At 44.4% G+C, this 13,500-nt stretch overlaps 2 protein-coding genes across 3 annotated transcripts; both read left to right on the top strand.

The window, feature by feature from the left end:
- Positions 1 to 366: 366 nt before the first annotated feature.
- LOC306782720 (meiotic recombination protein REC8 homolog) lies at positions 367 to 7,005 on the top strand (the record flags this gene model as incomplete). Its single annotated transcript, XM_079276165.1, has 16 exons — positions 367 to 422; positions 1,911 to 1,979; positions 2,063 to 2,205; positions 3,014 to 3,089; positions 3,186 to 3,306; positions 3,395 to 3,473; positions 4,219 to 4,286; positions 4,388 to 4,466; positions 4,562 to 4,685; positions 4,769 to 4,934; positions 5,239 to 5,434; positions 5,533 to 5,718; positions 6,076 to 6,160; positions 6,252 to 6,341; positions 6,441 to 6,550; positions 6,902 to 7,005. The coding sequence occupies 16 exons, from the start codon at positions 367 to 369 to the stop codon at positions 7,003 to 7,005; spliced, it is 1,752 nt and encodes a 583-aa protein (XP_079132291.1).
- Positions 7,006 to 7,542: 537 nt separating this feature from the next.
- Positions 7,543 to 11,711, top strand: clk2b (CDC-like kinase 2b). 2 transcript variants are annotated; one of them, XM_079274684.1, is made up of 11 exons: positions 7,543 to 7,990; positions 8,672 to 8,762; positions 8,834 to 8,900; positions 8,987 to 9,103; positions 9,303 to 9,469; positions 9,843 to 9,937; positions 10,690 to 10,819; positions 10,905 to 10,987; positions 11,073 to 11,152; positions 11,238 to 11,328; positions 11,411 to 11,711. In XM_079274684.1, exons 1-11 carry the CDS (start codon positions 7,925 to 7,927, stop codon positions 11,591 to 11,593), a joined length of 1,170 nt encoding a protein of 389 aa, XP_079130810.1. In that variant the 5' UTR covers positions 7,543 to 7,924; the 3' UTR covers positions 11,594 to 11,711. The 2 variants fall into 2 exon arrangements, with proteins under 2 accessions (XP_079130810.1, XP_079130811.1); XM_079274685.1 differs by having other exon boundaries at positions 7,908 to 7,990; positions 8,537 to 8,762.
- The last annotated feature ends 1,789 nt before the right edge of the window (positions 11,712 to 13,500 follow it).

Here is a 13,500-nt window from a genome sequence, read left to right as displayed (position 1 = left end):
TCAAATAGCAAATGTAGATGAAGAGGTATGTTCACAAATATATAATAGAATATAAATATGTATGCAATTCTCAACACATTATAAAAAAAATATCTAATCCCGCTAATGCTACACAAGCATTTTTTTTCCTGTAACGAATATAAAATCATGTTATAATTTAGTTGTCAAATGTAATGAGTCTTTCTTTCTAGTCGCGTAGCTTTCTTCTCATGAGCTCTGGTGAGACTGACCAATCGGCTCCTAAAACAACAATGAATAAACCGACAGACGGTCTTCTGCCACCGCGCACCGATAACCCGCTCTGGACCACCGTAGATTCACTACATTTATCAGCTATTTTATCGGTTTATTGAAAGATTTTCTAAAATGTTTTACTATCCCACAGTTTTGAAGCGACATTCAGGATGTTTCTCTACAATCTGGTGAGTAAAAATAATATCTCGACTATTTTAAATCGATGTGAAGTTATGATGACTCGTGGTTTGATTTCGTCTGCGGGTGTTAAATGTATTATTAATGGTAAATCTCTTCATCAGGTTGTAGAGACTTTACTTCAACGCTGCTGTTGACTGGAAGTTGGGCTGTCTTATATATATTTTTTGAATATTACATTAAAACCTTCGTAAATGCGTCCTTCAAACACTTTAAATATAAAATCAAGCTCACTCAAATTCAAGGTTTTGTCACAACCGTCATTTAATCCAAAAAAGTAAAGTAAATACCAAATGAAGTAACGTTAACGTTAGACTGACATCTTAATAATTAACGCTAATGTAAAGGCTGTTTAAATGCATATTGTTTCGTTTTTCTGTTTAAAGGGTTAACTCTTAACTCTAGACATTTTGTTCTTTTAGGGAAAAATTGCCCAGCGTGTACAACCAACGCACATATTTCTGTATTTAAAATACTATTTTAAACCTAGATTCTCATCATATAAAATGCTTTTTTGGAGCGCACACAGTTGGACATAGTTTGAAAAAAAAGCCCAGAGTGCAGGTGCACCTGTGGCAAAGAAAACAACGATCTGGCAACACAGCCTGCAAGCAAAACAACCAGGCTGAGGCTTTGAAGTCCCGTTAAGACCGCAGCTTTGAAGATGAGCTTTGAAGGTTACATTGTGAGAAGAAGACAAAAAGGCATGTAAGCTTGTAGCAATTATTGCTGTGATGAGAAACTCTTTTACTTCTTAATTTTGCTTTATTGGCGTTACCATAATGAAGTACATACTGCCAGGGCAGGCTGATCGAGGTTATGACGTAAACATAATGATTCAGGATTTTTTTTTTTAAAGGCAACAAAGAATGTGCACATTATTACACTCTATATACTATTATGAAAAAGATGCCAAAGAAGTTTCTGGCACGTGTTAGCTTTCAACATTGGGTTCAATTTTGTTCAATTTAAAAAACAAACATTACTTTGGTCCTGTACAATGGTAAACTGAGCTCTGTCTATGATGTGAAGCAGGAATTTTGCTTGAAAAACTATTTTAGAGAGCATTGATGTATGAGCAAATATATGAATATTCAGCAATATGAATACAATGACAAAAATATACTTTATAAAATCTTACACAGCTTCAGCTTTGATGGATGAAGGCTGTCTCAGATCGGATGGTGTTTTGGACAGTTGGGCTTCTTTCATTTTTTCCTTCAGTTCTCTGATCATATGCTGTAAATGATAACAAGTTGTGTGCTTTTTCTAATTTTTTTTAAATTGCTGAGCAAAAGAGGTAAAAACCTGGGTAAGCGTGAAAGGCCTCCATACTGTACCTTATACAAGAGAGGGGTGTGTGTGTGTGTGTGTGTTCTAAGGTTTACATCAGAGACTTGTCCCAACCTAAATCACAGTTGCTACCTACAGTTCAAGAGGTTACAGATTAAATGTCAAATGCTCCGTGTCCATTTCAGGCTGGTTGCTACAAAAGGCATCAGAGTTACTCGCCGAGATTTCCTAGAAGTCAACGTCAAAAGAACCTGGTAAGAAGTAATCACTGTCCCGTATGTATAATTGGCTGAACTGTGAATCTGTCCAGTTACAATGAAGCTTCATGTCCATACAGCGATGACATCATGGACTACGTGCTGGCGCAGGTCCCGCCCCCTCGAGCTGGTCTGCCTCGACCTCGCTTCTCCCTCTACCTCTCCTCCCAGCTCCAGTATGGCGTCATCCTCGTCTACCACCGACAGTGTGCTATTTTCCTGGGTAAGAAGTCACCAACAGACGGGAAAGAGATGAGGAAAGAGATGTGCACTGGTTCTCACTGGTTCTCGTTCAGGAAGGGTTCCCACATTATATAGAAATGGTCTGTTTAAATGAAAGGTATTCTAATGCCGCTAAATCCAAAGGCTCGCTTCCAGTCTTTAACAGTTGCTACTTTTTCATTACTCCACTGCAATAGCATGTTCAGTAAGAACACAGTATCATCTGGTATTGTTTGTTAATGTTGCATGTTAGCTTGGGAGGCCCCAGGACGAGGGACACGGTTCTCCAGTTCCAGACATGAAATGACCAAAAAATAAGAAGTTTGAGCATCATTTTCTTGTCTTTGGTGAAGGAGTAGATCTTAGAGAATGTCTACAGTTGGGTGATATATGCATTCCATGTGCAATCCCAGACTGAAACTGGTTTGGCATGTCTCCGGATGTCTTTCCTCTCTTCTTCATGGATTGTGACAGGTAGCTCATTCTGCCTTGTGCCCCTAACTGTAACGTGCAGAACTCACAGCCTCATAGAACAGACTGACTGACAGCGTTCCAGTTGTTAGAAACAACTATTTTTTCAACAGGAGATTTTTCCGCGTTGGTAAATTCTTGCTGTGCACTGCAATATATAACGCCTTGTCTTCAAATAAGTCCTCCATTCTACTGATTTCATTGTTGCCGCACCGTCTGCAAACCAGCAGCAGACAACCCAGGCTGGAAGTCCGGATTGTTAACAATAGGGGTGAAAACAGATGTCAGTTTAGACCTTCCCTCGGTTCTGATAAGTAATATGACTTGTGTCCTACCAGAGGAACTTCAGACCGTTGTGGGCCAGCTGGTGAAACAGAAAACGTTCCATGAAATTGATATGGATGGTCACGGCAGGTGAGAACAGGTGCTCAACATTTCAGACATTAGTCTGCACTTAAAAGCACAAAGTGACTCCTGTTTCTTGCTGCTGGGCGGCCCGATGTCTCTCAGATCATCTTTGGACTTTCTTGACGCCCTGTCTCTGCTGGAGGAGGCAGAAGGAGCTCCTGACCCTTTATTCGGCGTGATGTACATGCAGGAGCCCATACCCAGTCCCAATACCCTGATACAGGTACCCAAATACCCAGACAATGAAGGAGATTTAACACGTAGCCAACACTGTTGCGCTGATAAACCGAGTGTACTCTTCTGTCTTTCAGATGGGTCAGGAGTATCTGAGAGAAACATCGCCTGAGCATCCTGAAATGAGTCCAGCTGCTGCTGCTGCACTAGAGAGCGGTAGGATGACCTGATGTGCTGCAATGACATGAAAATAATGATCCCTTCAGGGCATCATTGCTGGTCCAGAAAACAGAATAAATTGGCATATGGTAGCATTTGAACCAGTCCTGTGTCACTGCAATATGTGCAGCAGAACGGTGTTCGGCTTCCTTCAGCAAACCTCCGTCGGCCAATGAGTGGGGAGCTCACGGCACAGGAAACATGGGAGAGGCCAGGCGCTGATTGCGATGACACAGTTGAAAATTCAGCACGGTTTCCCTTTGGGAGCACGTTAAGAAAAGATATTTTAACGCCAGTATGAACAGAAGGAACGATTACAGCGTGCATGCTTGAAATGCTATTGAGAGGGAATACACGAGGCCTGTCCCGATTCTTTGATTGTCGGCATTAATTAAAAGTCAGCTGTGCAGCTTTAGACATGCAAAAACATGCCCAGCATTGTACAAAATGTCGGATTGCGTGCAGCGATATGCACAGAAAATACCAACGGGTCACAGGAATAGACGGAGCTCGGATTGTGCCAATCCAGGCGGAAATCCAGAGCGGCAGAGAGACGCCGCAGGTCAGGGCAGAGCAGACGGCCTCCTAATTGGCAGAGGAAGATGCCGCGGTGACAGGAAGCGTCATGTCGCTGCATCTCACTCTGCAGAAGAGAGCACTTTAACTGCAGCTTTATTAGTTGTGTCCTGCTGTTGAAATAATGGGCTTTTTTTTCCATTAATGTCACCCATAGTTTCCCCAGGCATAACTGCGTCTCAAGAAAGCATTACTCTAAAAGAGACGGAGCCTGTCGCTATCCCTGTCGCAGAGGTACGACTGTCAGGAGACGCTGATAAAAAGACACGCACGTTTTTGTACCATGCTGGTCTTCACTTGCATTCCTCCCTTCTCTTCCTTCTTCTCTCTGCTAGTTTGAGGGCGAGGAGCTCGTCGATCAGCATCCAGACACTATTGACTTTCTCATGGCCCAAACAGATCACTTCCCAGAAGGTGTGTGGCAAAACTAGGAGCTCCTGTCTCTCTCGAGAGACAAGGGTGACGATAACATCGTGATGTTTTCGTCTTTCTTTCATCTTTTCGAACAGAGGAGTTCGAGATGCCGAGAGAAGAAGTGACACGGGGAGACCAAGAGAGGGAGATGGAAAGGGGCGGAAGGGAGGAAGACCTGGAGAAAGATAGAACAAAAGAGCCCCCAGGATCCTTTATTGAGTAACTTATCCAGCTGCAGATAGAGACATCAGCACACACAGATCCACACAAGCGCACACTGACTGTGTTTCTACATGTGTCAGGTCACAGCCCACCATGATTTCTAGCGAGGACGCCGTGCTGTTGCCTGACCTGTCCGCCGAGAAGCCTGGACCCCCGTCAGACCAGCTCACCCCCGTCTCTGGGCCCGTGGTCCCGTCCCCGCCGTCTGCAGCAGAGGAACGTGGAAGTCCAACCCTACAGTCGGAGGTGCAAGCACACCCATGTTTTTAAAGTCAGATTCAGATTGATAAATGGCCAGGACTTCCACGTTATCATAGTCTGTAGTTATTTACAGAAACCTATCAAGCCTGCACTTCCAGTGGTTAAAAGGTCTATTGGAGGTGTTTTTCTGATAAATAAATGAATACAAAAAGCAAATGTCAAACTGAGGGAGAGTAAACACCAGCAACCTGGCAACCCAGAAGTTGTTCTTACTTTTAAGAGACACCCGGACTACGAACAGCTGGAGGAAAGTTATTTTAAACTTACTTTCCCTCCCTCCCATGCCCAGGATGAGCCTTCGCCAAAGGTGAAGACGAGGAGGAAGAGGCAGCTGATCTTCTTTGACTCGCAGACGCAGATCGACCAGCAGGTGCTGCAGCAGCAGATCGACGACCCTCTGACTGAGACCAGACCAGCAGTTTACCCGCCGTCGCCTTCTCACAGGTTGCCCTCTGCTGCTGAGCTCTTCAACGCTCCCTGCACCTGTGAGTAACACACCTGTAAAAAAAAACACCTCATACTCATCTGCTCCTACCACTGTGACTTTAAAATATCTGACTCAAGTTACCTTTTCAAAAATAAGTCTTGCCTGAAGAGGTGCTGTTTCTATGGAGAGGGGCTGCGACCATCACGCCCGTCTCCGGCCCGGACCTGCAGGCCGGGGAGAGAGGGCCCGAGTCCTCTGAGTCCGAAAGGGAAAGAGAGCGCGAGATGGTCGAGGCGGCCGAGGAGGCCGAGGCATTGATAAGAGAGGAGGTGTGGAGGGACGGTTATTCGCTTTTTAAAATTTTTGCTGGGAGAAGATGGGAAATGTCACAAAATGAATGACTGATTGTGTGTGTGTGTGTGTGTGTGTGACTGCAGGTCCCCAGAGGTGTGGCAGAACCAGAGTTGTTTGATATCTCAGGTACACCATGAGACAGCTAGTTTGTGTTAAACTGGGGGTGAAGTTGTTCCTCAATGATTCAGCACAAGCTGAAGTGCTTTTATGTCTTCCCTGAGGTGAAGCTGAGGTCAGAGGTCGGGGTTCGGCATGTATCACTTATGGTTGAGGGTTAGGACAAGCCTCCAGGGAACCAATACAAGCCTATGCAATGTCCTCAAAAGTGTGTGTGTGTTTGTCCAGAGCCCGGCTCACTGCTGCTGGAGGGCTCCGACCACAGGGAGGTGCTTCGAGAGATCTCCCCCATATACACATCGGAGAAAGAAGGGTAGGTAGCTTTAGAAAACAAAAGAATGTAAAGAAAGATATGTGAAGAGTGTGAGTGCAGACGATGCTGACGGGCAGATGTGTGTTGGCAGGTCTGTCGTCTCCAGGTCTGCTTCTGCACTGCAGGACATCCCAGAGGTGGAGGACGAGTTGCCGGGGATTGCTGCAGCGGAGTCTCCTGGGTAATGACAGTGAACGCGACACCGTTATTAACCTGTAAAAACTTCCGAGCTGAGAAGTTTGGTTTTATAAGAGTACGATCATGTGCCCGTGTGTTAAAGGCTGCTGCTGGATTTGCCCGAGCATGAAGAGGCTCCCGTGTTGTTTCAGTCTCTTCTGCCGCCTGACGCCGACCGCAGAACTGTCAGCAACACCTTTCAGAGGCTCCTGGGTAAGGACTCTGTTTCAGTTGTCATCCAATCATCTCACTACACATGTTGAAACTGCGCTAATGTTTTCAGCATTGACAGTGGAGGAAACTCTGTCACGCATAATTCTGTGTGAGATCTTTGAAAATACCAAATGGTGTCCCGAGTGGAAGCTTCAATAATGAGATGGCGGTACTGAGGGACCAATAACACACTGTGGGGTCGTGTACATCAGTTCATAGAAAAATAATTTGGTTTCAAATGAACATATTTCAACCACTTTTAGTTCCAGTAAAAGTCCTCCATCATGTTTTTATTGTTTTTAATGACAGTAAGTGCACGTTTTAAACTCTGTGTTTGTGTCTTGTCTGCAGAGGCTTTATCGGCCAGGAAGGTGCGTGCGGAGCAGGACCAGCCGTATGGTGACATCCTGATATTCCCTGGGACCAACTACCAAGAGGTGCCTCTGACTCCGTGAGGGGGCACACGGCCCCTCGAGTCCCCACAAGCCTCCCAAACTAAGTCATCAAATCATTGTTCAGCCTGATAGAAGATCATTTGTCTGTTTCCTGCCATTCACTTCATCAGAGAGAAAACAAAAAAATCGTGATTTAAACAATTTGATACAGAGAAAAATAATAGTCAATCAGTCAATTGTTTTGTTGCTGATCACTTCATAAGATTTGTTGTTGGTGTGTCTTGTTGTTTGAAATGATTTTTAGTTTTTAAAACACTTTACCTGCTGCTTCGTATGAACTCCAAAATAAAGTCTTTATAAGAGCTCTGTCAGTTATTTTTTTGTCAAAGAATGTGCTGTAAATTGAAAGGTATGTGCAGAGCGTGCAGAGCAGGACAGGCGTGGCACAACATGTTGCAGAGGTTAAGGAGGTGCAAGGAGAAAAGTAAGCAAGATGAGTGAAACTGGATCTCTCCGCCCCCTGACCACATCTCGATTCTCCTCTGAAGACTTTCTCAGGGGGTTGTGACCAAAGTGTATTATTAGCATCCGCCTCAGCTCTCTCGTTCTCAGCCGCTCTGTCTGTCCTCCTCCTGTCTCTTCGTCTCATTTCTGTCCATCGCTTTCTGTTTTTGTCCGTTTGATTTTTTTACTTTTATTTGTTCCTCTTCGGCTATTTTCTCTTCTGTCGGCTTCGTTTCTTCACTTCTGGTTTTCCGTTGACAGCATCGCAAGCTCTATTTTACTTTTGTCACAACTCACTGTCCTGCAGCTTCTCTGTGCCGTTGCTTTCATATTGTATCGTCCCGTCCTTTGCTTTTTCTCTGCACAACTCCTGGTCGTCTAGTTTTCCTGCTTTTGCTTCACCTGCCTCTCTCCTCCACCTCATTACGCCCCTCCATCCTCTTCTCATTGCCGAGTAGCTCTGTGCTTCTGCATAATGGGGAAGACAGAACTGTGCTCTCTCTATCAGGGTTTTCTGGACTGTCTTTGCCTCTGCCTCTCTGTGAGTATCTCTATTTTCTCTGCATGCATTTGCTGTTTCTTGCTTCTATTTCTTCCTACCAACACTCACCGCCGCGTCATGGTCGACATTTGACCTGAAATCACCCGCACTATGTGGTGAAGTTTAATCCCTAATTTATTTTTCCAGCTCCACGCATCATGTGTGTTTACATGCGCTTGTGTATGGTCTATTTCGTGGCCCGTGCCCTGCAGTAAGTGTCTCCTCAGCACATGCTGGGCTTCTGATATTAATAACAGTCTCAGAATGCGGATGGAAATAGAGCCTCAGCTCCTCCAAAGAGGCCAGAAGTCATTTGACATTTCTTATTAACCTCCTTTAGAACAAACTCAGGTCGTCAGGATCAAACTCGATGCAAAAAAAAAAAAATGTCTTTCATCACAGCTGCATTCAGAGTCTGCGATTTTGGAGAAATACATGAAATGAAGCACGTTTTAATGCAGATTAGCTTTCGCTACGTCTGCATTTGACTGCATGTAAGTTTGAATGCATCAGTCTTCAATCCACCTGATGACCGTTGCCCTTCAGACCCCATAGGTCAGGTGTCACTCGCATCGTCTCAGCCTTCAGTTGGATTTTGGAGAAAGGCACAGAGGCAGGTTGATCCCGACCCAGACTCCTCTTCTTTTGCTCCAGCTGTCATAAATGTGCCTTTGCTTCCAGCGAAGCAGCAGTGAGGCTGCAGGCGACAATGAGAGGGACACTGAGAACGGCCACCTGATCTACAAAAGTGGGGACGTCCTCGAAGACAGATGTAGGTATCGCTTGTAAGGGGCGGCAAAAAAATGCTCCGGCTGTAATTGTATCGAATAAACTCTCTTACAGATGAGATCGTCGATACTCTGGGTGAGGGAACCTTTGGGAAGGTTGTGCAATGCTCGGACCACAGCAGGTATACTTTGCAACATCTAATAATGAAAGTGGGACCACAATGCAATGGGTGTTTAGCGCTTTTAACGACAGTGTTTTAACACACAGAGGAGGAAATCGAATTGCTCTGAAGATCATTAAGAACTTGGAGAAATACAGAGAAGCAGCCAAACTGGAAATCAATGTTTTGGAGAAGATCAGCACGAGAGATCCAGACAACAGACAGTGAGTAGTTTGTAGTTTTGACTCTTTTTATGTCTTATACCTTTCATCTCTCTTTCCTACAGCGATCAGACCACTGAGCGCTCCCTGTTAGCTCACCTGGTGCTCTAAACTGTACTCTAACTGGTCTTGTTTTCTTTGCAGTGGAACTGAGCGACCGTGCTTGTACCAAACAATGACCACCATCTTCTTTTCCCATCAGCCACTGCGTGCAGATGCTGGACTGGTTTAACTACTACGGCCACATGTGCATCTGTTTTGAGCTGCTGTCTCTCAGCACCTTTGACTTCTTGAAAGCAAACAACTTCCTGCCTTATCCCATGAACCAGATCCGACACATGGCCCTCCAGATCTGCCACGCCGTCAGCTGTGAGTCCAACATGCATCACACCACTTTGCTTTTTCTCTTGTACTTCAGGATCAATGTCAGTGATGACAGTAAGCGGATTATAACAGCTGTCCCGTGCAGGAGCGAACAAGCCAGGTAGATATTTAGAGGGTCACCTGAGGATGATAGCAGTGGTCCCGATTCCCCCATGCAGGTTAAAGTGAAAGACAAACATAAACATCCAGATTATTTTCATTCAGGATTTCTGAGTTTATTTTCCCCCAGTGTTTATTTTCCTATAAATCTATCACAGTCTGGCTGTTAAACCAACAAAGAACTCGGCCAGGCGAGGGCGTTGGCTCTCTCCTGATACGTCCCAATCTGCTTTCCCTCCTCCCTCGGTCTCCACTGCAGTTCTCCATGACAACAAGCTGACTCACACCGACCTGAAGCCTGAGAACATCCTCTTTGTCAACTCAGACTACTCGCTCATCTACAACGCTGAGAAGGTAAACAGCTGCAGGCAGGAAGCTGGGACCTTTGGGGGTGAAAGAAAGACAGGTTGTTAAATAAGCAGGGGTTAATGCAGGCAGAGCACAGATTTGCTTTGCCGTTGCTCGTTTGGATGCAAATTTTGCTCAGCAGAACCTGTGAACCACCCACATGTGTTCAGGTAGTGTTTGCTGACCCGAGTGGGACAGTGCAAAATTGGCATCCATTGATGTGCCCACCAAGGGGCAAACCTGAATGCTATTCATCGTGTTCCAGCTCTGATTTCTAAGTGATCTGATTTGTGTTTTCACCGGACATTCAGCCCGCAGCTTTGAAATGAGGTGTCTGACGTAGATAACTGTGTGTTGTTATTTGCAAAAAGTGTGTTTCAGAATTTCTAACTTAGTGTAAAGTCGACAATGTGCTTATGGTTCATCACAGATGAGTCAGTGGTTTCAATAATTGTGCTCAAGAACCAGTTTTTCTGTCTTGGCAATTGCAAAAAAACTGTAAAAGCAAAGTTCTACATGTTAGCTTGAAGTTAGCTGGCTACAGACCGTCGGTGTGCTTGTGTGTTTGTGTTCAGCTGACTGAACTCTGGTCCTTTCTGTTATTTCTCTCCAATCTCTCTTTGTTTTAAAACTCTTCCTTTAGGATAGTTGCATGTGCACAGTTTTCCTTTGCAAAAGGGGATTATTACCAGCACAGGTGTGCTTACTTACGACCAAGTAAAGCGTTGTGAGCTTGTGTACGTTCTGTCTTCCTTCAGAAGTGCAATGAGCGGAGAATAAAGGACACCACAGTGCGGCTTGTTGACTTTGGCAGCGCCACCTTTGACCACGAACACCACTCGGCCGTCATCTCCACACGTCACTACCGAGCTCCAGAGGTCATACTGGGTAATAGATGTTGATTGAGACCAGGGAGTGACCAGCTGTCAGTCCGACTCACTTGTGTTGAAGGTCCCTCTGCTCTCTCCCACAGAGCTGGGTTGGAGTCACCCGTGTGACGTGTGGAGTATCGGATGCATCCTGTTTGAATACTATGAAGGCTTCACACTGTACCAGGTCACATGTGGGATTGTATTGGTAAAGTCAGAGCATGCTGAAAGTTGTACGATTGTGATTTTGTTGACATGATCTTCGCTTTTAGACTCATGACAATAAGGAGCATCTTGCTATGATGGAGAGCATACAGGGGCCGCTTCCTCAGAGAATGTTCCAAAGGAGCAGGTAACACACTCCTGTACACCGTTACACAAAACACACATGGAAACAAACTTTACCGGAAAACAAACATGATTTCCTTTCTTCACAGAAAGCAAAAGTATTTCCATCGTGGGCGTCTCGACTGGAATGAGTGCTCCAAGGCCGGACGCTACGTGAAAGCCAAGTGCAAACCATTCAGGGTGAGCTGTGGCGGGTGCAAACTTTTAATCATGAGCCACGTTAACTCCCTACAACGACACGTTCCTCTCTGTGTCTTTTCAGAACTACTTGTTATCACATGGAAGAGAACACCACCAGTTGTTTTACCTCTTGGAGAGGATGCTGGAGTACGAGCCCTCGACACGCATCCCTCTGTCCTCTGCCCTGCGTCAACCCTTCTTCCTGCCTCTTCATCATCCAGGAAGGAGTCAAGTCTGGAGGAACAGCTGTGATATGAGCAGATGAGACCCTGAATGACACTTGGCTCTGTGCGGACCATACCAGTGTGTTTGCAAGTACTGCTCTCTCAACTGCAAAACATGTATTACATTTCAATCAGGAGATTAAAGAAGTTATACATTTCTATGTTTGTTATAAAGTGCACAATATGAAAAGTTGAAGAAATACTTTCTGTGAAGAGTCTTTGGCAAGTAGACCGATTTTATGGGGGTAGTCATGCCGTGAGCCCGACAGGAATATTACTCCGAAGGAGTCGGGTGATGGTGAAGAAGAAAAGGTGAAGGAAGTGGAAGTGGAAGGATGCATTCGATAGGTGTTTCTGATCGGACTGGAGGTGAATGGGGTAGAGGTGGGTCATGTCAAATTGTATACTGAACAGCTGACGGCAGCAGAGAAAGGAATATCTGTTTGACTCCAACCAGATGACGCCCTCAGTCAGCTGATTGAGTTATAAATAGGAAAGAAAACATCAATCTATGTCATTAGAGTGAGGCAAGTCAAGGCAATTATATTCACCGTATACAGCAGATTTTAAAAAATAGCTTTATTTTAAAGTCTTTCTGTAACTTTTCAGTTCAAAAGTCTTACTTTTCATTCAATCTTGGGATTTGAGAAAAGGACTACTGAAGTATGAGTGAGAGTCTGGTGAATTTAAACAGATTATTTTAGAAGAAGCTAGACCTAGATGCTGTGGCCATCACTGAATGGGGCTTGAACAGGTGGTTTAACAGGCTGAGACGCCCTCATGTGATGCACGCTGACTGCATGTGCACCAGCTTTGCACCAAAAGGTCCGTGGAAACATGTCTGTGCCAAAACGTCTCTGAAATCATCGGTGTAGTGTCTCCTAGTTTAGCTACCATTCTCTGCAATAGACCTGAAACCTAAAAGACGAAAATAACAGTTATTTTTCACATTTATTCCTATTTATTGTCTTCAAATTACATGACATTATCTGTAAAAGGAAAGGTGAGAATGATACATTGTTGGATTATAAGATTTCTTAGCTGCAGGACCACATCTTCACGTCACTGCTCTGGTGTCAGTCTGCAATAATGTGAAATAATATGATCAGCAATTACACAAAAGAAATGACTGTAATGTCATTTGAGTGGTCCCTTTTTAATTCCCCCCCACACTGGATTTGACAAAGTATGCATTGCTGGTCAAAAATGAGCTTGAGTGTGTTAATAATCGACAGAAGTTGTGTGTTTGCTTGCTCTGATATATGCTACAAGATATTGGAGAATATTAACATATCTCAGATTTAGGGTCGGTAATGTGCTCAACCTCGATTTCTCCCTTCTGTGGAGAAATCCTATTGACACAGGAAACGATGGTTGGATGAGTGAACTGATCCCAGATCAGTCTCTGAACAGCTTGAAGGAGGCGTGGCTTGTCTTGGTGATCTTGTTAAAGCATTAAAGTGTCCTCACCTGCCAGAACACAAAGTGGTCTGGGCGGTAGAGGGAAAAGAAAAGGAGGGAAACAAGTGATGGAGGGATATTAAGTGATGGAGGGATATTAAGTTGTTTGGTTGAAGAGTTTAGAGGCTATGTGAGTGAGGGCATTCGAGTAGGCCACAGCGCACACAACTCACCGAGCGGAGACGTTCAAAGACATGCACAATGCAGAAAATGTGCAAAGAGGGAATCAAGGAATACACATGGGTAACACTTTACTTCAACTCCCCTAATTTAGCATTCATTAGCATCATATAAACAATTCATGAATGAATTAACACACTATTATGTCGCTGTAAGCAGATTTAAGTGTTTATTAATATGTGTCAACAACTAGATTGAATGACAGTACAGTGAATTACAGGGGTAACAATATAAAACATGTCTTGTAAATTTGTAAATGTCTGTATAACTGGTTACAACTACATCATAGAGTGTAAAACCATTGAAA

Source organism: Melanostigma gelatinosum (assembly GCF_949748355.1).
Source record: "Melanostigma gelatinosum genome assembly, chromosome: 9".
Lineage (NCBI taxonomy): Eukaryota > Metazoa > Chordata > Actinopteri > Perciformes > Zoarcidae > Melanostigma > Melanostigma gelatinosum.
This window is presented reverse-complemented; position numbering and strand designations above follow the sequence as displayed.